Here is a 25020-nt window from a genome sequence, read left to right on the forward strand (position 1 = left end):
CCTGTACTTGATCCCAACTAAGATATAATTACCCCTTATTGGGGGCAGAACAGAAAGATCCCTTATCCGGAAAACTCCAGGTCCCGAGCGTTCTGGATAACAGGTCTTATACTGGTACAATGTTCTGAAGATCACCCAATCTCCGCCACTTTCCTGAACTTCCCTTCGCTCCCGACGCCACCGTTCCTCTGATTTATCTCCCAGAAAGTCGAAGTGAGCGTTGCCGCCTGTGTGCGAGGGCTTTGCGGCGCCGCTGATGCATGATTCTATCTGGTGCCGCGCCAGCGTGGGGCTCGGCAGCCTCTCTGTGAATTACAGCGCTACGGCTTCGTCGTTGGGCAATAAATGACAGAAATGATATTTTTTCAACTCTTCATGTGACAGGTGGTACTAAAGGACTTGACACAGTTTAGCAAAAGATGAAGGATAGATATTTCATAAAGCCTCTTGCACACAATCAGGCGAGAAGTCTTCTGCCTACGTACGAAATGAGGTGATATAGATATTTGGGTCCCATAGTTGTTGCGTGCACTGATAGCATTCACTTAAGGTACCGGCATCCAAATATGCCCCTTACGCCTTCCTGATACAGGTATGGGACCCAATAGGGCTGTTCTACCCCAATAAGGGGTAATTATATCTTAGTTGGGATCAAGTACAGGTACTGTTTTATTATTACAGAGAAAAGGGAATCATTTAACCATTAAATAAACCCAATAGGGCTGTTCTGCCCCAATAAGGGGTAATTATATCTTAGTTGGGATCAAGTACAGGTACTGTTTTATTATTACAGAGAAAAGGGAATCATTTAACCATTAAATAAACCCAATAGGGCTGTTCTGCCCCAATAAGGGGTAATTATATCTTAGTTGGGATCAAGTACAGGTACTGTTTTATTATTACAGAGAAAAGGGAATCATTTAACCATGAAATAAACCCAATAGGGCTGTTCTGCCCCAATAAGGGGTAATTATATCTTAGTTGGGATCAAGTACAGATACTGTTTTATTATTACAGAGAAAAGGGAATCATTTAACCATTAAATAAACCCAATAGGGCTGTTCTGCCCCAATAAGGGGTAATTATATCTTAGTTGGGATCAAGTACAGGTACTGTTTTATTATTACAGAGAAAAGGGAATCATTTAACCATTAAATAAACCCAATAGGGCTGTTCTGCCCCCAATAAGGGGTAATTATATCTTAGTTGGGATCAAGTACAGGTACTGTTTTATTATTACAGAGAAAAGGGAATCATTTAACCATTAAATAAACCCAATAGGGCTGTTCTGCCCCCAATAAGGGGTAATTATATCTTAGTTGGGATCAAGTACAGGTACTGTTTTATCTTTACAGAGAAAAGGGAATCATTTAACCATTAAATAAACCCAATAGGGCTGTTCTGCCCCCAATAAGGGGTAATTATATCTTAGTTGGGATCAAGTACAGGTACTGTTTTATTATTACAGAGAAAAGGGAATCATTTAACCAAGAAATAAACATTTTTAAAAATTTTAATTATTTGGTTATAATGGAGTCTATGGGAGATGGTCTTTCCGTAATTTGGAACCTTTGGGCGGGCCTGTTCCTTGGCCGGCTAGTCCTTCCCTGATGCAGAGTTGTGCATCCTGTAGCGTCTGTGCTCATAAAGTCATAACTTTGCCCCTTACTATTCTGAAATTTAAGTTAAAAAGAAAAGGCTCAGGAAGTTTCCATCAATTTGGCTAAAGGTGGCCATACATGGGCAGATTGGGCCCCTTCAGACCAATCTGCCCATGGCGTTATATTGGGCTGATCCAATTGCTTGGCCCAAAGCAAATTGCTTTGGGAAGATATTGGTCAGGTAGACCTTCCAATGAGCCTACTTGATCAATACCTGCCCAAATATTAGTTAGAGGTTGCTGTAGGCTTGATATTCCCGTTGGATCAAGGACCTCATTGTCTTGACTCTAGGGCCAAGGAATCAGATCAGTCCAATATCACCCACCTTTGGTTCACATGTTGGGGAAAGATAGGCTTATTTATCTTATCTTATCTTTATCTTATAATATATGGTCAGTCTAAGGCGGTGATCCCCAACCAGTGACTTTGGGGCAACATGTTGCTCCCCAACCCCTTGGATGTTGCTCTCAGTGCCCCCAAACCAGGTAGTTATTTTTGAATTCCTGACTTGGGAGCAAGTTTTGGTTGAATAAAAACAAGATTTAGTTCCAAATAAAGCCCCTGTAAGCTGATAGGGTGCATAGAGGCCCCTAATAGCCAATCACAGCCCTTGTTTGGAACCTCCATGAACTTTTATGGTGCTTATGTTGCTCCCCAAGTCTTTTTACATTTGACTGTGGCCCATGAGTAAGAAAGGTTGGGGACTACTGGTCTAAGGCAAGCCAATTATAAGGGTTTTTTTTTTGTTCTTTCTTTTTTTATCAAGAAACTATTTTTAATAATGCCAATAAATATGTTTGCTTTGCCCACGGTTTAGTACACGGCCCCCTTTGCGTATTCACCCGGGATTCCCAAACAATAGGCGCTGGGAATGTAGGTGCGGAATAACCTTGAACATCATTAACAATGACTTATTAAGCAGAATTCCTGAGTTCTGTTTACTCTGAGAATCCGAAGCCCCGGGTACCATCGTGCTCCCTGGGATACTCCGCTGCTCGGCTTCTTGCAGACACTAAGCCTCCTGCATTTCTTTTAAGGGCTGCATTACTCGAGCCCATTTATAATGCCAGCCAATTAACTGTGCATTAATTATAGCAATATCATATGAGTTGAATTCTAATAGACAGCTTATGTTCATGTCAAAACATCCCAAGGGAGGAGGCTGCAGCGAGAGGTACGGGGAGGGGTGGGGGAGAAGCTAAAACAGCGATCAGTTTCCCAGTGCAAATTGTTTCCGCGCAGATACTGCAACTTAATGGCGTGATAATAATAAATATACCCCACGGAGCAGCGGAACGGCGGAACTTTGCATCCACGCGGTCCCCTATTTGCATTATACTGTTTAACCTTCTGCTTTATTGTTCAAGGGTAATATAATGTTTTTTTTTTTATGTAGTGCTGACATATTACAATTTACAAGCCGAGTAAACCCGCGGACGCGCACAGGCCCGAGCTCATACATTCGTTTCATTGGCCCAGGGCTGTCGGCTTTATGGCTACATTCCACATGGTTGAAAGGGGAGGGGGAAAAAAAAAAAAACGGCGCCGTGGGAGTTTTATAAAGAGCAGATGTGTTTTCAGCGGATAGATTTACTAAGGGACCTGCGCGGTTTTCTATTTACGGAGGAAATGTAGGTTCTGAAACCGCGTAGAATTTTTGCTTAAGGGGCAGTTGGGATGGTTGAAGCTGGTGTATAGTAGGGTTGCACGGAATTCGGTTCATTATTCGGCCAAAATGCGCCCATTTTCAACCGGATTTAGATGGACGATTCTACCAAATCCTTAAAACAGGGGTGGGCAAACTACCGGCCGTGGGCCACATCCAGCCCATTGGTCTTTTTAATCCGGCCCCCCGACTCATCACGCAAGACTTGGCATCTGGGGACTGACGAGCGGAAACGATGTAATGCCGACCCGGCCCTTCTGTCCCCTGAGCCAAAAAGTTTGCCCACCCCTGCTTTAAGATCACATGACTTTCTGGCACATAAAACACGTAAGTTGAACATTTTTTTCCACGCATGGTTCTCTTCAGCCGTTCCTTATTCTAATTGGCACAAGCAAATTAGGATATAGGTTTAGCATTTGGCCAAATCTTTCCAGAAGGAGTCAAGGGTTTTGGACTAGTGATGGGCGAAATGTTTCGCCAGGCATGGATTTCCGCGTTTTGCCATTAGTTACATAGTAACATAGTAAGTTGGGTTGAATAAAGACATACGTCCATCAAGTTCAACCATAATGCCTATATATAACCTGCCTAACTACAAGTTGATCCAGAGGAAGGCAAAAAACCCCATCTGAAGCCTCTCTAATTTGCCGCAGAGGGGAAAAAATTCCTTCCTGACTCCAAGATGGCAATCAGACCAGTCCCTGGATCAACTTGTACTGAGAGCTATCTCCCATAACCCTGTATTCCCTCACTTGCTAAGAATCCATCCAGCCCCTTCTTAAAGTTATATAATGTATCAGCCAGTACGACTGATTCGGGGAGGGAATTCCACTGTAACAAATCCTTTCCGAATATTTAAATGGAACCTCCCTTCTTCTAAACGGAGTGGGTGCCCTCGTGTCCGTTGGAAGGACCTACTGGTAAATAAAACATTAGAAAGGTTATTATATGATCCCCTTATATATTTATACATAGTTATCATGTCACCTCTTAAGCGCCTCTTCTCCAGTGTAAACAGACCCAACTGGGCCAGCCTTTCCCCATAACTGAGACTTTCCATACCCTTTACCAGCTTAGTTGCCCTTCTCTGGACCCTCTCTAACTCAATAATGTCCCGTTTGAGCACTGGAGACCAAAACTGAACAGCATATTCTAGATGGGGCCTTACCAGCGCTCTGTAAAGGGGAAGAATAACCCCCTCCTCCCGTGAATCTATACCCCTTTTAATACAGCTCAATACCTTGTTTGCCCTTGCAGCTGCTGCCTGGCATTGCTTGCTACAGCCAAGTTTATTATCTACAAGGACTCCAAGGTCCTTCTCCATTATGGATTTGCCTAGTGCAGTCCCATTAAGGTTATACGGGGCTTGCATGTTTTTACATCCCAGGTGCATGACCTTACATTTATCCACATTAAATCTCATCTGCCACTTAGCTGCCCAGATTGCCAGTTGGTCAAGATCCTGCTGCAGGGATGTCACATCCTGGATAGAATTGACTGGCCTGCAGAGTTTTGTGTCATCTGCAAACACTGATACATTACTCATAATACCCTCCCCTAAGTCATTTATGAACAAATTAAACAAAAGTGGACCCAGTACAGAACCCTGAGGGACCCCACTGAGGACCTTATTCCAAGTAGAGAATGTACCATTAACAACCCCCCTCTGTACCCGATCCTGTAGCCAGTTTTCTATCCATGTGCAAACGGCTTCACTAAGACCAATAGACCTTAGCTTAGAAAGCAGTCGTTTGTGGGGAACGGTATCAAATGCTTTGGCAAAATCCAAATAGATTATATCTACTGCATCCCCACTGTCCAGCTTCTTACTTACCTCATCATAAAAAGCAATTAAATTGGTCTGACATGACCTGTCCTTCATAAAGCCATGCTGATTACTGCTCATAATGCCGTTCTCCACTACATAATTTTGTATGTGATCCCTTAACAAGCTTTCAAATAACTTGCCCACCACGGATGTCAAACTTACAGGCCTATAATTGCCAGGCTGAGATCTTACTCCCTTTTTAAATATGGGAATGACATTCGCCTTCTTCCAATCACTAGGTACCATACCTGATGAAAGAGAGTCTGAGAATATCAGAAACAAGGGCCACTGCAATTCTGCCCCTAGCTCTCTCAGTACCCGATTCCATCTGGCCCAGGTGCCTTGTTTACATTTATCGTGTGTAACCCTTTAAGCACCATATCCTGCGCCAACCACTGTGTAGTTGGAGCTGAGGCAACAGTGCAGCTATTGGGTGGGACTTGGCCCTCTGGCTCCTCTACTGTATACACAGAAGAAAAGAACTGGTTAAGCACATCTGCCTTTTCTGTATCCGCTGTAACCATATTGTTATTATAACTCAATGGGGCCACACCCTCAACCTGCATCTTTTTACTATTAATATACTTAATGCGGATTGGCGGATTGTTTCGCGAAACGGATCAAAAAATTCACCGCAGAAAAATTTGCTGCGCGACAAAATAATAGCCGCTTGGGACAAAATAATAGCCGCTGGCGACAAAATAATAGCCGCGGGTGTCTTAAGAATAGCCGCGGGTGTCTAAAGAATAGCTGCATGACAAAAGAATAGCCGCGGGCGACAATTTTTTTGAATTTTCGGGAATTTTCCGCCGTCAGATTTCCGACAAATTCGCTCATCACTATTTTGGACGAATCTAAAAATAGTGGATTTGGTGCAACCCTAGTGTATAGTGATGAACGAATCTGTCCCATTTCACTTTGCCGAAATTTCACAAAAGGTCTGATAATTTCACAAAATGCCAAAAATTTTGTGAAAAGTGGCTACCGTGCAACTTTTTTGATGCACGTTCCTTTTTTTTATGCAACCGCAACTTATGTGACTTGATGCGACGGCAACTTTTTGCTCACTCTGGAAATTATTGTTGCTGTTGATTTTTTCGCAATAAAAATTTGCCAATGGCTAAAAGCGGAATGTTGCAGCGTATCCATAACTGGTGGAAAGATTTTGCTCGTCACTACTGGTGTATTAACTCTTGAAAGTAGGTGTGTATTTCACATGTGTCTAGTTTAAGCCCTGCGGGGAATACCTAGAGCTGTAGGAAATGGTGCCACCGCAGTCCCTAGCAAAGTTATCCAGGCTGGTATTAGTTTTTATATTTAGAGAAAGACTGGTTTAGGGCAAAATGTTAGCAATTGTGCTCACTGGGGGATACCCAACCAATTAGGTTAGTGGTGGCCAAGTCGTGTAGGCTAATTATGGCCATACAACAGATTAGGTGAAGCTGAAACCTTCAAGGCAGATGAAAACTACTATATCTACTGTCTGCCCAGTGTCGGACTGGGAACCCAGGGGCCCACCAGAAAACCTTAAACCCTAGGCCCGCTTTCCAAACTATTTTCCCTACTTCCCTCACCCAGCCTCTTTATTCTCCAAGTATCTTTTATTTACATGCTAGCCTCTATTCTTCCATCTATTTCTCCTCTTTGTTCCCATTCAGAAATAGGGAATGGCCATGAAACAGGCCAAATGATCAGGAGCAGGAGGGCCCACTGACACCTGGGCCTATCGGGAGTTTTCCTGGTATCCTGCTGGGCCTGTCCAACACTGTATCTGCCAATGTGAGGGCTTTCATAGATCTGAATCAGACTGGGACCCCAGGGGCCCACCAGAAAATCTTAGACCATAGGTCCACTCTCCAAACTATTTTTCCTCCTTTCCTCACTCAACCTCTTTATTCTCCTAGTCTTCTTTATGTTCATGCCAGCATCTATTCTTCTGAGTCGAGACCCACTAGAAAACCTAGAACCCCTAGGGCCCACTCTCCAAACTATTTTTCCTCTTTTTTTCACCCAACCTCTTCATTCTCCTAGTCTCTTTTATTTACATGCTAGCATCTATTCTTCCATCTATTTATCCTCTTTCTTTTCATTCAGAAATAGAATGACCATGAAACAGGCCAAATGGTCAGGGGCAGGAGGGCCCACCGACACCTGGGCCCACCGGGAGTTTTCCTGGTATCCTGGTGGGCCAGTCCAACACTGTGTCTGCCACTGTGAGGGCTTTCATAGATCTGAGTCAGACTGGGACCCCTAGGCCCACTCTCCAAACTATTTTTCCTCCTTTCTTTACCCAACCTCTTCATTCTTCCATCTATTTCTCTTCTTTTATTCAGAAATAGGAAATGACCATGAATTAGACCAAATGGTCAGGAGCAGGAGGGCCCATTGACACCTGGGCCCTCCGGGAGTTTTCCTGGTATCCTGGTGGGCCAGTCCGACAATGTGACAGTCACTCCCTCACCCTATTAAACCCATCTCCCAGAACTACAATGAACATACCCAAAGTGAGTTCCATTGGGTCTGATGATTTTTATAATGTAGCCTTTAACTGGGGCTGTTCTCTAATGGAACCAGTACCACACAACGGCTGCGGTGCCACCAATCATTTCTATCCGTGTATGGCAAATGAGGTGCCCCGCAGACATTAAACTGAGGCTGATTGAGAACAGCAGGGAAAAAAGTTTCAGCTAAATAAACCGCAATTCATACGGCGGATGAGTTTTCAAATTTTGGGGGAAATCGATTCTAGAAGTGCCAATGTCTGTTGGGACCGAGCGCCGCCAGAAACGGCATTTTCTATTCATGTCATTCAACGTGAGATAGGACTGAAATAATAACAGGAAAAAAAAACCTCTGGCTCCTCATGCTCAGACAAGCAAGATTTTGACAGTCGGCGGAGGGAAAAAAAAAAGAGAGTTCTTCAAAGCCGAATGATAAACCTCTATAGGATAGGGAAATCAGAAGCATTTGAGACGACTTAGGTGTTTATTTGGGAAGATGAAATGCTCGGTGAATGTCGCTTACCAGAATAACAATGTAGCAACTGTCGCCTCTTTTCAAGTGAGGGCTAAGGGTCTTGTAACCCATAGCAACCAAACATCGGCAGCATGCGTAAAACAATAAGAGAAACATTTAGAAAGGTTTAATTACTCAAGTTTGGTCAAAACGACCATTTTCAGTTCACTGAAATCAAACCTCATCTCTTCAACCGCGGTACAACATCGCCGTTAATAAGCGATATTATTATAAAACTGCCACCCTTTTATTTTCCCCGACGACAGTCAGAATACAGAGGATTTTTCTCTTAGGGCCGATTCTATATTAAACACAAAAGGGGAAAAATGTTTAAACGCGCATTTGAAATTCATAAACGGAGCAGACTGCGAGGGGCCCGGCGAGCCTTCTGGGAATTATCTTTAATGCTGAAATATTACTAACAACTTCCAGGAACTTCATATGTGAGCAGTGATTGCCTTTGGGTGCCCTTTTCAATCTGTTGGTAAGACATGTGTGACCAGCCTTTGCAAAGGTAATGGGGTGAGGACGTTACAGCTGTTCCTTTGCAGAAGCGTCGAGGAAATGCTGGGCTCGGCGAATGTCACCACAATGAGCTCCGCCAATAAGTCTCTGCTTCCCGACTTGAGGAGGCTGGGTTCCATTCCAACGTCACCCACTTGGGCAACTTGCCTGATAAACCTGCCCTGTAGGCTAATAAAGAGTTAATCCCAACCTGTTAAGAGGATCAGAAGCCAAACAGGAAGAAAAAGCACTAAGCTGTGTAAAGAAAGTTCCCATAATGCCTCACTCCTGCACCATGACCACGACCGGTGAACATGCTCAGTTAGTAAGACCATGAGGAAGCTTTCTGCTGATTGGCTCAGATCCACATTCCTAAGGGGGGTGAGTTCTTAGCATTCTTCAGGGAGGGGGGGAGCAGCAGAGAGGAGAGAGCACAGAGCTGCATGTCTGTGGCACAGGAAAACAGACATAACAAATCTTTTGACAGAGGACTGTGAGTGCTTATGGCTGTATTTACATAGACCTTTCTGATAAAGCTTACTTAGTTTTTACCTTTCCTTCTCCTTTAACATTTCAATTGCAAGCCCCGTTGACCAGAGAATGATAATGCAAGATACACACGGTATTTCCAGTAATTATGAGCGCTATATGGGAATAAATTGCTACAAGTAGTGATGGGCGAAATTATTGGCCAGGCATGGTTTAGTTTTTTTTTCCTTTTTTTTTTTTTTTTTGTAACTTAGATTCAATAGGTGATGTACAATTATGTGGATGAACTGGGGTGACCATATCTCAAAGTACAGGGCAGGCCTGTCAATTAACAATTATCATTGATCAAATTAACTTGAGTTGCAATCGCCAGTATTAATAAAAAGAAAGAAGAAAGGGGAGAAAAGGAAAAAGGCACAAAAGGGGAGATTTGGATCCCTTGGGAGAGGGAGAATAGGAGATCATGGTTATAGGTCGGATAGAAGTGTATCATATTGTACTATTATTGTGTATTATGTTGGCTATATAGTAATCCCATGTGGACCAGACCTTCTCCCATTGTTTGCGTTGGTCGTGGATATTGGCCCTCATATATTCCATCTCCCTCATATCTCTCCCCCTCGTAAGCACATCCCCCAGATTGGGGGGTAGAGGGTTCTTCCACTTTTTGGTAATCGCAAGTCTAGTGGCTGTTAGAATGAAGTTTGTCAACTTCTGTTCCGCAGCTGTGTTGTCTATGTGTTGTCTAAGATCGACCTACCCACAAGAGCAGTATAGATGCCAAGTAGAGCGGGAGAGCAGAGCCTCCTTCCATAGTGGTGATATTGTGGGGCAATGCCACAGTTTCTCCAGCATGGTGGGGAGGTACCCGGGAATATATGGCTTTTACAGGTGTGTCATACCAGAAAAACACGGTCATTGGCTAAATTGTTCATGAAACTGGTGACAAAATTCGCAGCGGAAAAATATGTTGAACATTCGTGACATTTTCTCCGTTTCGAGAATCTTTTTGCCGTTTTGCAAACCTTTTGAAAGATTGGCAGATTTTCCGCTGTGAAATAGGACAGATTCACTCATCACTCATGCGGAAAAAGCCAGGTATGGATTTGCAGCTAATTTCCGCATTTCGCCATTGTTTCGCGAAACTTCCGTGGAAAATTTTGTCGCACAGATCTTTTTTTTTGTCACGCGCCAAATTGGGCGCGGGCGCATCGAATTGGGTGCGGTTGCCTAAAAAAAAAAAAAAAAGGTGCGGTCACAACAAAAAAAAACGCGGGTGACAAAATATAGACACGGGTGACAAAAATAAAATCGTGTCACAAATGCATTTCACTAATTTTTCGTCTCGCTAATTTTATGGTGAAGCGAAATGGGACAGATACGCTCATCACTACTCATCACTAGCTTCAAGTGAATTCACCGGTTTTAGCATTTTCCGTTCCTACTGAAGTGGGCCAGAAAGAGAAGTTTGCATTTTATATTCTACCACATGACTAAAACTAACGTCCAATCAGAGTATTAAGCTTGCCAGCTGTCTAGCAAGGGTTAATCGCCTTCGGTTTAGTGTTGGGTAAAGTCGTAGCTCTGATTTACCCAGAGTTCTCTAGGGTTCCTATTTGGGAGCCGGACGTTCCTCTCCATGGCGGTTATACGGAAGCTCAGACGGTCAAGTTAACGTGACTGATGGCTCCAACAATGCACTTCTTCTCCAAAGATTTATCAAACTAATTTGTCTTTAACGTCTTTTCTGAAGGTAGAAATATCCCCCATAAATCTTCTTGGGGGAACAGATGTAGAGTCTCAGCGCCCAAAGGAAGCCGTCCGAGCGGTAGAGGTGAAAGGAACTGAAAGGTCATTAATTTTTGCCTCTGGTGGCGCCGTAACTCATCCCCCCCGAGCGCCATTCTATCATTAGCTGGATATGGCCAGGTTCTCTACTTCATTTATCATTTTTAACCATCAACTGTTTCATTACACTTACCCTTTAATGCAAAGGACTCACAAATACCTTTTTACTTCTTCATTTGGATTTGGTTTTGTCTGTTGCTGAGCCATGTCCCTATGGTCCCCTATTCTTACCTAAACCATAAAACTATGGCACATAGGGATTCCCCTGTACTAAGCACAATTCAGCAGGAACAGCCCCCTAAGTTTGCTCATAGCCTGTACAGAGAGATACCATAAAACTATGGCACATAGGGATTCCCCTGTACTAAGCACAATTCAGCAGGAACAGCCCCCTAAGTTTGCTCATAGCCTGTACAGAGAGATACCATAAAACTATGGCACATAGGGATTCCCCTGTACTAAGCACAATTCAGCAGGAACAGCCCCCTAAGTTTGCTCATAGCCTGTACAGAGAGATACCATAAAACTATGGCACATAGGGATTCCCCTGTACTAAGCACAATTCAGCAGGAACAGCCCCCTAAGTTTGCTCATAGCCTGTACAGAGAGATACCATAAAACTATGGCACATAGGGATTCCCCTGTACTAAGCACAATTCAGCAGGAACAGCCCCCTAAGTTTGCTCATAGCCTGTACAGAGAGATACCATAAAACTATGGCACATAGGGATTCCCCTGTACTAAGCACAATTCAGCAGGAACAGCCCCTAAGTTTGCTCATAGCCTGTACAGAGAGATACCATAAAACTATGGCACATAGGGATTCCCCTGTACTAAGCACAATTCAGCAGGAACAGCCTCCTAAGTTTGCTCATAGCCTGTACAGAGAGATACCAGTTAAGAAGGCTGAAGGCCCAAGGCTGTTGGTGGCTGTAGTCAATAACTGGTGGGCCACAGCTTATCATGGGTAGAGTTCTAGTAGAAAGAAAACAATTAAAGGGGAAGTTAACCATTTCCTGTGCAATGCTACTTGAATATCCCAAGCAGAGTTGCTAATGGTTAATGGTTATTAGCAGTAGATGCACAAACCCAAGTCCCAGACTGCACTGACGGACAGCACTCTCGCAATGAGTTTTGGAGCCGGGGAGGACTGAGTGGCAGCAGAGCAAAGGTCAAGCGGGGAATTAATCCGCTGTAAATGAAAGTAAATGGATGGCGGGGAGCTATCAGTGACAGGAGTTTGTGGAGGGAACTTTCATCATGCAAAACACTCCACCTTATCTCATCCCACTCGCGCGAGGTCAGCGGAAATATCTGCATCCGCCGAGACCCCAATCCTTCTGGCGAAATGAGAGGGATAAGGGGGAGCGGGAGTTGCTAACGAGTAAATGCGAGGCCAGGCTGCTCATGAATAAATTAGCCGCGATGATAAAAATCTCTCCGCGCCCTCTGACTTCTCCCTGCAAATGATTCCCCGGCCAAAATTCTCACTTTTATTTATTTATCTGTTACATTTATATGTTAATCCCCCTTAAAGGGGAACTGACCCCAGACATGAAGAGCTGTATAATATGAGTCCTTTTTAAATATTAAACATGAAACCCAAATTATTTTTTAATAAAAATCATCCATACCCATTATAAATGTATTCAAAAATCTGAGCTGTCAATCATATATTGCCTGCCCTGCCTCTATGCCTTAGGCATAGAGGCGGGGCAGGCAATATATGATTGACAGCTCAGATTTTTAATTACAATTACTTTTACTTTTCATTCAGCACTTCCTAGATATCACCTATCACATTTTATATGATTGACAGCTCAGATTTTTCATTACAATTACTTTTACTTTCCATTCAGCACTTCCTAGATATCACCTATCGCATTTTATATGATTGACAGCTCAGATTTTTCATTACAATTACTTTTACTTTTCATTCAGCACTTCCTAGATATCACCTATCACATTTTATATGATTGACAGCTCAGATTTTTCATTACAATTACTTTTACTTTCCATTCAGCACTTCCTAGATATCACCTATCGCATTTTATATGATTGACAGCTCAGATTTTTCATTACAATTACTTTTACTTTCCATTCAGCACTTCCTAGATATCACCTATCACATTCTATATGATTGACAGCTCAGATTTTTCATTACAATTACTTTTTACTTTCCATTCAGCACTTCCTAGATATCACCCATCACATTTTATATGATTGACAGCTCAGATGTTTTATTACAATTAGTTTTACTTTCCATTCAGCACGTCCTAGATATCACCTATCACATTTTATATGATTGACAGCTCAGATTTTTCATTACAATTTATTTTACTTTCCATTCAGCACTTCCTAGATATCACCTATCACATTTTATATGATTGACAGCTCAGATGTTTCATTACAATTACTTTTACTTTTCATTCAGCACTTCCTAGATATCACCTATCACATTTTATATGATTGACAGCTCAGATTTTTCATTACAATTACTTTTACTTTCCATTCAGCACTTCCTAGATATCACCTATCGCATTTTATATGATTGACAGCTCAGATTTTTCATTACAATTACTTTTACTTTCCATTCAGCACTTCCTAGATATCACCTATCACATTTTATATGATTGACAGCTCAGATTTTTCATTACAATTTATTTTACTTTTCATTCAGCACTTCCTAGATATCACCTATCACATTTTATATGATTGACAGCTCAGATGTTTCATTACAATTACTTTTACTTTCCATTCAGCACTTCCTAGATATCACCTATGACATTTTATATGATCGACAGCTCAGATTTTTTCATTACAATTACTTTTACTTTCCATTCAGCACGCCCTAGATATCACCTATCACATTTTATATGATTGACAGCTCAGATTTTTCATTACAATTACTTTTACTTTCCATTCAGCACTTCCTAGATATCACTTATCACATTTTATATGATTGACAGCTCAGATTTTTCAATACAATTACTTTTACTTTCCATTCAACACTTCCTAGATATCTAGATAGAGAGCATTTGGCCAAGTTTGCTGTCTGGTCGAGATATTATTTTTCTGCTGGCTTGTATTGTATCTACTTCCTTCCTTTTGGAATACCCCACCCTGTTGCTATTTTAGGGGTAGTATACACCTATTTGCTCCCTTATTCATAATATAAATAGGACTTGTGTAACAAAGCACTAATGGAAAGTTGTTGAAGATAATGAGCCCTGTTTAAACAGACCCCTCCCCTCCAAAAGCTACTGCCTTTGTTAGACTTTAAAATAAGGAGTGGCTGATTAAATAGAATGGCTAATTTGCTTAATTACCTTCTCAAACTCAAACAGGGCACCCTAGGGAACCCCAGAGGCCACCTTGCACCCCCCCCCCATCCCCTGCACATGTACATACATGTGCAAATACATTGGCAGACGGAAAGCTGGCAGTGGAGGGACGAGGGCGTGGACTAGGGGTAGTTGGCAGTAGAGTTACAAGTCTAGTGCCACCCATATTATTGCACCCTAGGAACCTACCTCTTCTGCCAACCCCTAGTTATGGCTCTGCTAGCAAGAGAATAAGACAAAACAGAGTGCAAAATCCATGAATGCATTCAGCAATGCTGCTTAATGGGGTGAGGCATGGAGGAATCCTGCCCCCTACTGGCAGGACTGCTGGGGGGGTACAATGGAGCCCTAAATGTATTGTCTACCCTATAGCAGTGGTATGGTGACTTACCAATCTTATGATCATAATTTTGTAAATACATGCACTAGCATAGATACTTATTTACTTATGAAACAGGGGGCCAGGGAATGTGCATTGATCAATCCCCCTCTCTTGTAGGCTGGTAGTTAATTTGGCCAGATCAGTTGCACTTCCATTGTATTTGTATACTTTATTTAGCCTTGGAGTGTTCCCACAACCCCCTCTTGTGTATCTATGAGAGTTACTCTGCAGGAAGAATGGCCAAACTTCCCTGTGGGTGCAGCACCCCCACACCCATCCCTTTAATGGTGGTCTTATGCCTTTAAAAAAATATGGGTGTTGGTTAATGGGCAGTCTTCTCTTTTACAAGCCGCAAGCGGGGGAGGATTAAACCTGTAGGACCAATGCTGTGGTCTTGGCAATAAAAGCTGAAGGCATGGGGGTAGACTAAGCCCTTTGACTCAAACCAGCCCCCAGGGCAAGAATGGCAACAGTGCATGGGAGTGACCAGAGGTAAATAGATAGGACCATCATACGGGGTTTACCTTGGTAAATCTGTAACTAAAACCCCCTGTTTTTCATAAATACATGCACTAGCATAGATACTTATTTACTTATGGAACAGGGGGCCAGGGAATGTGCATTGATCAATCCCCCTCTCTTGTAGGCTGGTAGTCTATTAGGCCAGATCAGTTGCACTTCCATTGTATTTGTATATTCTATTTAGCCCTGGAGAGCTCCCACAACCCCCTTCTGTGTACCCTACAGCAGTGGCCCCAACCTTTCTTGCACCACGGACTGGTTTCAAGCAAGACTATTTTTCCAAGGACTGTGGTTGGGGGGGGGGTTGCAACTAGTGCATAGTATATCATTTAATTATTACATATATGATGTAAATGTCATTATTACATTTGATATTATACACTTTATTATTATTATTATTATGACTTTATAAAATATAATACAGCTCATCATAATGCAAAATCAATGGGGGACCTGAGCTTGTTTCCCTGCAACTAGATGCCCCTTTGCTTTTCTAAAGGTCCCCATACACGGGCCGATTCTAGCTGCCGATATGGGTCTCTTAGATTCGGCAGCTAATCGGCCCGTGTATGGGCTCTACCGACGGGCCTGCCCGACCGATATCTGGCCTGAAATCGGGCAGGTTAGAAAATCTAGTCAGTTCGGGGACCGCATCGGCTCATTGATGCAGTCCCCGGACCGACTTTTCCTATACCCATCGTTATAATTCGATCGTTTGGCCTCAGGGAATCATGGATTCTCCCGATATCGCCCACCCGTAGGGGTGGATATCGGGAGAAGATCTGCTCACTTGGCGAGCGGATCGGCCCGTGTATGGGGACCTTTATTCCCACCTAAGTGGTGACATCCCCTGACCCTTAGTATGGAGCTTTAAGTATTTTGGCCCTTGTTGCGATCAGTAGAAAGCTTCCAGGGCTTCACATTGCTGTTGTCATGGCTGTGTAACACATCGGGGAGTTGAGATAACAGGTAATTAGAACCAGAGGAGGCCCGGTTCAGCACAGCCCACGGCCTGGCACTGGTCCCCGACCCGGTGGTTGGGGACCCCTGCCCTATAGCATCTCCAAGTATCCCTGGGCACTTTAAATGGTCACTAAGGGTTAAACGTTTAGGCTCCTTATTGCTTTGGCACTTGCATAGGGGCTCCCATTGGGGGCAAAATAGCATATTGAGGGTCAAGAACCAAAGGGCCCTATGTATTTCCATCAATGCCAAGGGTAAATAACACTTTTGTACCTTCTCAATCACATTAATAGCAGCACTGGGCACCCTGGCACAATAATACTGAGGTGCCAGCCCTCCATGTATGGCATTTATACCCCTGTCTGCCAATGCGTCTGTGCCTCAGTTAGTAACAACCAGGTACCTTTAAGGGAAGCCTTAATGGAATCGAATGGGGGGGGGGGGGGGCGCCAGAAAGTATAATTAATGGGCCCAGGTTCGATTGAGAAAAATAACCTGTAATTGTTGCAAATGCTTCTCCGATTTACCTTGCTGGGCCAGCAGGAAAGGGGCACGGGGACAAGTGAAATGGTAAGAAATGCACAATGTCAGGGTTTCTCTCCCTTCCCCTTCAGACTTGTATTGACTGCGAGAGAGCGAGGGAATAGGGCAAAGATTTCATCTGCTGATATCCCAGCCCAGGACACACACATTTGTTATGCAAAGACACGGCTACTTGTCTATGCAGCTGTGCCTACTGCAGCATTAGTACAGTGAATTTAGTGTATCTGCGGCATTAGTACAGTGAATTTAGTGTATCTGCGGCATTAGTACAGTGAATTTAGTGTATCTGCGGCATTAGTACAGTGAATTTAGTGTATCTGCGGCATTAATACAGTGAATTTAGTGTATCTGCGGCATTAGTACAGTGAATTTAGTGTATCTGCGGCATTAGTACAGTGAATTTAGTGTATCTGCGGCATTAGTACAGTGAATTTAGTGTATCTGCGGCATTAGTACAGTGAATTTAGTGTATCTGCGGCATTAGTACAGTGAATATAGTGTATCTGCGGCATTAGTACAGTGAATATAGTGTATCTGCGGCATTGGTACAGTATATTTAGTCTATCCATGGCATTAGTACAGTATATTTAGTCTATCCATGGCATTGGCATGGTATATTGAGTCTATCCATGGCATTGGCACAGTATATTTAGTCTATCCATGGCATTGGCATGGTATATTGAGTCTATCCATGGCATTGGCACGGTCTATTTAGTAAGTACAGTATCAGAATAACATGCCTTGTGTGCCAGCGGTGTTAGTTCTGGATGCTCAGTGTTGCTGTAGTACCAGTGCCGGATGCCTAGCGTATCAGTAGCATCATTACAGTATATCTAGTGTAGGTTTCACACCTTTGCAGGTGTTTAAACCTGAAGAAAGGGGGCGGAGCTGATGGCATTGGGGTGGGGCAGTGATACTGGAGGTGGGCATAATGACACCAGGGGTGGGCACAATGTTTGGGTGGGGTTACTACCTCACTTAGATGCTGGATTTATGTCCCAATGACCTAAAGTACCAGTACAATATCAACTATATCAGAACAGGGTATTAGCAGTAGGAGGACAATGGTTGGTCAATCTGTAGTATGGTTCACTTACCTTCAGCTTCAGTTTATCATTTATACTACGTTAGCACGTTAGCTCCAGCGTCAAGAGCATTGCTACAATATGTAGACTGAGTGCTGTGTGTTTATAGTAGAAGAAGAGGATGAAGAAGAGTAGAAGAAGTCTAAAGTAGTCATGTCAACCTGCCCAATGCCAGAGCCCCCCAAGGCCACCCCGGCCGCTCCACCATACCATGGGAATATGTTGTACAGGTGCTCAGTTCCGTATTTCCGGCATTTATGTGCAATTGTACAGTGTTTAGAGTCTCAGCAGTGTATGGAAGGTGTCTCTGCAGGTTGTCACTCTCTGTCTCATTATTAGACCTTCTGTGCAACCAGGAAAACTAAGTATTATCTTAATGGCAAACTGCGAGGAGGTACAGACCTTCTCTCCAATTACTGGCTAAACATGGGGGAATGTTCTTGATGTCTAACGACACCCCACAGGCCCGGTATTGGGTTTTTTTGTTTACGATCATATTCGGTGGCATTAATGGCGTCTAAATTTCTTTTGTTTTCCTTTGCTTGTGGTTTTGTGTTTGAAACATATATTAAATTACCTAATTACAGCGCGCTGTCTCGAGACTCGTAGAGAGTCATTTGAAAAGCCAAGGCAGTTTAAAACGTTTTTCTGATATTTAAATGTACAGACAGATGGATTTTTAGATGTTATCTCTCGTTAAATACAGAGCCATTTTCATTTTTAGGCTGGTGGGAGGGAGGCTTAATAAGTATTTTATTACTAGCATTTTCAGCAGGGGTAAAATTGGCTGTAAATCAAGGATCTGCAAGAGCCACATCTGAAATACACAAACATGTAGGGAAAGGCAGGACGGGGACGGAGTTTAGAAAGCCGGGGATCTTGTCGGTGACATTGGTGTTTCCAATAAACACTCAATTGTTACACAAGTACTACATTTGTATCTCTCAATGTTGCCAAAAGAAACATCTAAATCTTCTAAGCCCCACCCCAATCCATATGGTCACGCCCAAGTTACACCAAGGTTCCCTTTAAACCAAGGATCTCCAACCTATATTAGTATTAGTCCCAGTAAACAAGTTGACTTTGAGCCACATTTAGATGTAAAAAGTGTTGGTGATACCTAACAAGGACTGTGATTGGCTATTCGGTAGCCCCATGTGGACTTCTAGCCTGTAGGAGGGTCTGCATGCACCTACTTTGAGGCCACTGGGAGCAATATCAAAGCTGGTGGTGAGCCACATGTTGCCCTCGAGCCACTGGTTGCTCTAAACCCTTTCTATTTTTTGTTAATTGGCGCACAATTAGGTTATTTTGGAAGAACGCAAACAACTGATTTGTTTCCTTCCTCTAGTTCAAGTGGATTTCATTCAGAGAGAAGGTTGAACTTTTGTCTGCTAGACATCTTCAACTCTAGGATGATATGGGATAATGTCCCACCCCCTTATATTCCCTGAAAGCTCTTTCAATGCATAGCAACAGGTATAGATCCTTGACATGGTGTTGCCTACAAAGGTGTTTCCAATAAACACTCAATTGTTACTATATATGTATATCTCCATGTTCCCAAAAGAAACATCTAAATCCTTTAAGCCCCACCCCAATCCATATGGTCATGCCCCAGTTACACCAAGGTTCCGTCTAAACCAGGGATCTCCAACCTTTATTAGTCCCAGTAAACAAGTTGACTTTGAGCCACATTGAGATGTAAAAAGTGTTGGTGAACATGAAAAAAAGTTCCTTGAGGGTGCCTAACGAGGACTGTGGTTGGCTATTCGGTGGACTTCTAGCCTGTAGAAAGCTCTGCATGGAGTAAAACTATGTCTCTGTGCTTCCAAAACTTGCCTCCAAGCCAAAAATATAAAAACGGGCACCTACTTTGAGGCCACTGGGAGCAACATCAAAGCTGGTGGTGAGCAACATGTTCCCCCTAGCCACTGGTTGCTCTAAACCCTTTCTATTTTTTGTTAATTGGCACCCAATTAGGTTATTTTGGAAGAACGCAAACAACTGATTTGTTTCCTTCCTCTAGTTCAAGTGGATTTCATTCAGAGAGAAGGTTGAACTTTGTGTCTGCTAGACATCTTCAACTCTAGGATGATATGGGATAATGTCCTACCCCCCTATATTCCCCGAAAGCTCTTTCAATGCATTGCAGCAGGTATAGATCCTTGGAATGGTGTTGCCTACAAAGGTGGACACTAGAGGTTCCTATTTGTAATGATATACTATCATAAGTTAACACCATAGTTCTCAAAATACCTCCATACCCACCATAGCTGGGCTTTCAAAAAAATGTGTCTCCAAAGTGGTTTGACCACATCACTCTGGGCAAATCTCACCTAGATACATTCACCAATAACAACACATAGACACACAACCAACACTGCCCTTATGGCCACCTAAGTCATAGCATAGGGACCAGCCTTCTCTATAATTTTTTTTCTTGAAGAATAGACTTCCAAACTGTCTTCCTGGGGTATGATTGGTAGATGGTGGACCTAGCCTGAAATCCAGATCGTATGACTTTTGGGTTGAATGTGTGTTGCTATCTTTTAAACTCTTGGAGCTCTTACAAGGAAGGCCTTGAGATGATATATTGATATATTTATGAAGTATAAGAAAGGTTCAATGAAGGGATACTTTAACACAATGAATTGGAAGTTATTGTCAGAGATGGTAACCTTAATGTAGTAATTGGTTGGCAGCCTACAAGGGCTCTATTATCTGAATTTAGAATTGGAGCTAACGAGGTTGGTATATTTTAATGAGGAACAAGCATTCCATGGTTGGAAAATGAAGATCCCCATAGAAGCTGATTAAGGGTAAAGCCCTTGTGTGGAAAATGTGTATTTATGTATTTCTAGGCAGATCTTGTTGGAATAAATGGTTCCGCAACGCTCTGGTTGTAGAATGCTTTGTGGTTACCTGGAAGATCATCTGATGAATCCTTCACGTAACACTGTCATTATTTGAGGCCTGTCCACTCTTCACACAAATGGGAAATCGATAGTGATTACTGTAGACGTTAATTCATGTTCTCATTGTTTGTCGGGGAATTTATCCTTTCTTTCTTTTGACTCCGACAAAGGCCTTTTTTTTTTTTTAAGATCAGGACACGAGGTATTTGGAAATGATTGCTACCCCCCCCCCAACACAATGGCCGTTTAATGATGCCCTGCAACCCATTGTAGAGGTGAAGAGACTGATAAGGGCTATTTGACAAAGAGACTAATTCTAATTGACTGCCTTATCTTTTAGTTAAGCCGAGCCTGTTGTAGGCTGAACTATATGGACCATTGTTAAGTAAATCTTCATTTCAGGCCATGACGACAAAGGGGGGGTTTGGCACGTGCAACCATTCCCATTGGCGATTTAATGTGATCGCTGCACTTTTGATGTCGTGATGCATGTTGGAAAAAAAAACATGGCTGGTAAAATGCCTGGAATCACCATGTGTCACATGGGTCAATGGCTTTTGAAGTCTGTTTGGGATTGGATGACGACTAAAGTGCTACTTGATTGACAGATACTGGAATCAAAGGCACTTTTTCCCCGCTCTGGGACCCATTGAAAATGTGCTGGGGCCCCCTGTGACAAACTGGATTATGTTAAATGTTCTTTAATGGTCCCGGTGTTAAAAGAAGCCCCTGTAGTGGACCCTCTGCTGGCATTTATTGGTGAAGCTTCATGGCTATTAATAAACAGCCAGATATATAAACAATCAAATATAACGGGGGGCAGTTATTCCGTGTCAAGGGGGGAATATCTCTATCAAGGTTTAATTGTTTTTCTTTTAACGAGACATTTGAATGACTTTAACGGATGTTGAAAAGGTAATTCATTTTGCTCCGCTTTCCTTGCCAAATGACACAAGAGTATATCAATGTCCAAAAAGATAATTCACGCTTTAATCTAACTCGGCCACTGGGATTACGGCTCCATTGGCAACGGCGGTTGAGCTCTCGTTTTGGGATGCTTTATGGCCGCTCCCATAAATATGAATAAATGCCATAGAAAATCATTTATAAATTAACTAGTGATCGCGACCCATTCATGGGACTTTATCATGATGCTTTCAGCGTCAATGTTGTACAGGTATAGGACCCATTATCCATAATTCTCGAGACCAAGGGTATTCCGGATAAGGGGTCTTTCCATAATTTGTATCTCCATACCTTAAGTCTACTAAAAAATCAATAAAACATTAAATAAACCCAATAGGGCTGTTCTGCCCCAATAAGGGGTAATTATATCTTAGTTGGGATCAAGTACAGGTACTGTTTTATTATTACAGAGAAAAGGGAATCATTTAACCATTAAATAAACCCAATAGGGCTGTTCTGCCCCAATAAGGGGTAATTATATCTTAGTTGGGATCAAGTACAGGTACTGTTTTATTATTACAGAGAAAAGGGAATCATTTAACCATTAAATAAACCCAATAGGGCTGTTCTGCCCCAATAAGGGGTAATTATATCTTAGTTGGGATCAATTACAGGTACTGTTTTATTATTACAGAGAAAAGGGAATCATTTAACCATTAAATAAACCCAATAGGGACTGTTCTGCCCCCAATAAGGGGTAATTATATCTTAGTTGGGATCAAGTACAGGTACTGTTTTATTATTACAGAGAAAAGGGAATCATTTAACCATGAAATAAACCCAATAGGACAGTTCTGCCCCAATAAGGGGTAATTATATCTTAGTTGGGATCAAGTACAGGTACTGTTTTATTATTACAGAGAAAAGGGAATCATTTAACCATTAAATAAACCCAATAGGGCTGTTCTGCCCCAATAAGGGGTAATTATATCTTAGTTGGGATCAAGTACAGGTACTGTTTTATTATTACAGAGAAAAGGGAATCATTTAACCATGAAATAAACCCAATAGGACAGTTCTGCCCCAATAAGGGGTAATTATATCTTAGTTGGGATCAAGTACAGGTACTGTTTTATTATTACAGAGAAAAGGGAATCATTTAACCATTAAATAAACCCAATAGGGCTGTTCTGCCCCAATAAGGGGTAATTATATCTTAGTTGGGATCAAGTACAGGTACTGTTTTATTATTACAGAGAAAAGGGAATCATTTAACCATGAAATAAACCCAATAGGGCTGTTCTGCCCCCAATAAGGGGTAATTATATCTTAGTTGGGATCAAGTACAGGTACTGTTTTATTATTACAGAGAAAAGATAATCATTTAACCATTAAATAAACCCAATAGGGCTGTTCTGCCCCCAATAAGGGGTAATTATATCTTAGTTGGGATCAAGTACAGGTACTGTTTTATTATTAAAGAGAAAAAAGTAAATCAGTTTTAAAATTCTGAATTATTTGATTAAAATGGAGTCTATGGGAGATGGGCTTTCTGTTATTCGGAGCTTTCTGGATAATTAACATTTTATTGATTTTTTAGTAGCCTTAAGGTATGGAGATCCAAATTACAGAATACCCTTGGTCCTGAGCATTCTGGATAATGGGTCCTATACCTGTAGCATAAAAATATGGAATTCCAAGAAAAAGAGCATAGGATTCTGGGTTATTCATTTTCATTTGTGTATATTAAAGATAAAAACAGACTTTAGAACTTAAATCTTCATCAGAGTTGACTCCTGAATGCCCTTTTCAGTAATTGTTGGAAGCAATAACACAACAGGGATGGGGATAACAAATGGCTCCCCAGAGCAGCCTGTGAGTTAAACTAGAAATGTGGTTCTCAAGTGAGCATTTGTTTAGCTGACATAAGCCCCCGACTGCATTAATGCCACTGATTTCCATCTACCGCTCAGTTACAGCCATTGGGAAGGGTGAAGAGTTATAGCCGAGCCACTAAATTGGCCAAACAAAATGCCTACAGCAGATAAGATTTGTGGCTTAACTTTAGTGCATAATCTTTCAACCTGAGCCGCAGCCTATTACCTGGTTTAGGCCAAGAATTTTTTTTATGCACTTAGGCTTGCTGTACACATACAGAGTTGATCATTTCATTGGTCAATACACTTGGGGAACTGACCATCAAAGCCAAGGCCGACCCCAGGCAAAACGGAATGATAAGTCATTGAGTTTCATCAGGAATATTGCGTGGGAGCCCATGAAGGATGAGCCGCTGTTGCTATCATTTCTGAAGCCACATACATGCATCAGCCTGATCACTTTAAGTACATGAAGCAACTGAAATGTGATGGGCAACACAATCATCTTCTGAGAGGATCTAATGGAGCTTTCATGGGCTTCATCATTTCTGTCACGTCGTTAATGGGTTTGAGCAAAAACGCTCACCAACCCTGAAGGAGCTGGATGTACGAATATAGCTAGCTTTAGTCCATGGTACATATAGATCACCCAAGGAAACTATATCTATCTATATCTATTCCTCTCTTATACACAGAGGAATCAAGCTTTACATTATAAATCCGCGTAGGATCCCTCAACGGAGATAAAACAAGATCAGCCGAAATGGAGTGTCCTCGAGCAGACCACATATATGTCCATCATTTCTGTCACGCTGTTAATGGGTTTGAGCAAAAACGCTCACCAACCCTGAAGGACCTGAATGTACGAATATAGCTAGCTTCAGTCCATGGTACATATAGATCACCCAAGGAAACTATATCTATCTATATCTATTCCTCTCTTATACACAGAGGAATCAAGGTTTACATTATAAATCCGCGTAGGATCCCTCAACGGAGATAAAACAAGATCAGCCGAAATGGAGTGTCCTCGAGCAGACCACATATATGTCCATCATTTCTGTCACGCTGTTAATGGGTTTGAGCAAGAACGCTCACCAACCCTGAAGGACCTGAATGTACAAATATAGCTAGCTTCAGTCCATGGTACATATAGATCACCCAAGAAAACTATACCTCTTCGTGATATCCCTATTTGTTTTTACATAATCTGCTAACCTTAAATAAAGGCTTCATCTCTTATACACCGAGGAATCAAGGTTTACATTGAAATCCATGTAGGATCCCTCAACAGAGATAAAACAAGATCAGCAGAAATGGAGTGTCCTCGAGCAGACCACATATATGTCCATATTTTCTTTGAGGTTTAGCAAGGCCTATGAAGCAGAATATCATAGTTTGTTGTTAAACAGAATCACAATGTGTGATTTAAACACCTTGGAAAAGGTTTCTCTTTGGCAATAGGGCCA

At 42.2% G+C, this 25020-nt stretch overlaps 1 protein-coding gene across 14 annotated transcripts in view; it reads left to right on the forward strand.

Annotated features, from left to right (window-relative positions):
• Positions 1-25020, forward strand: part of celf4 (CUGBP, Elav-like family member 4) — a 748037-nt gene that overhangs the window by 135674 nt on the left and 587343 nt on the right. The window contains exon 1 of one of the 14 annotated variants that reach the window (XM_031901655.1): positions 15194-15229. Within the exon in view, the coding sequence (XP_031757515.1) occupies positions 15214-15229 (16 nt within the window). The 5' untranslated portion in view covers positions 15194-15213. 14 annotated transcript variants of the gene reach the window in all.

The sequence above is a fragment of the Xenopus tropicalis genome, chromosome 1, assembly GCF_000004195.4.
Source record: "Xenopus tropicalis strain Nigerian chromosome 1, UCB_Xtro_10.0, whole genome shotgun sequence".
NCBI classification, from domain to species: Eukaryota; Metazoa; Chordata; class Amphibia; order Anura; family Pipidae; genus Xenopus; species Xenopus tropicalis.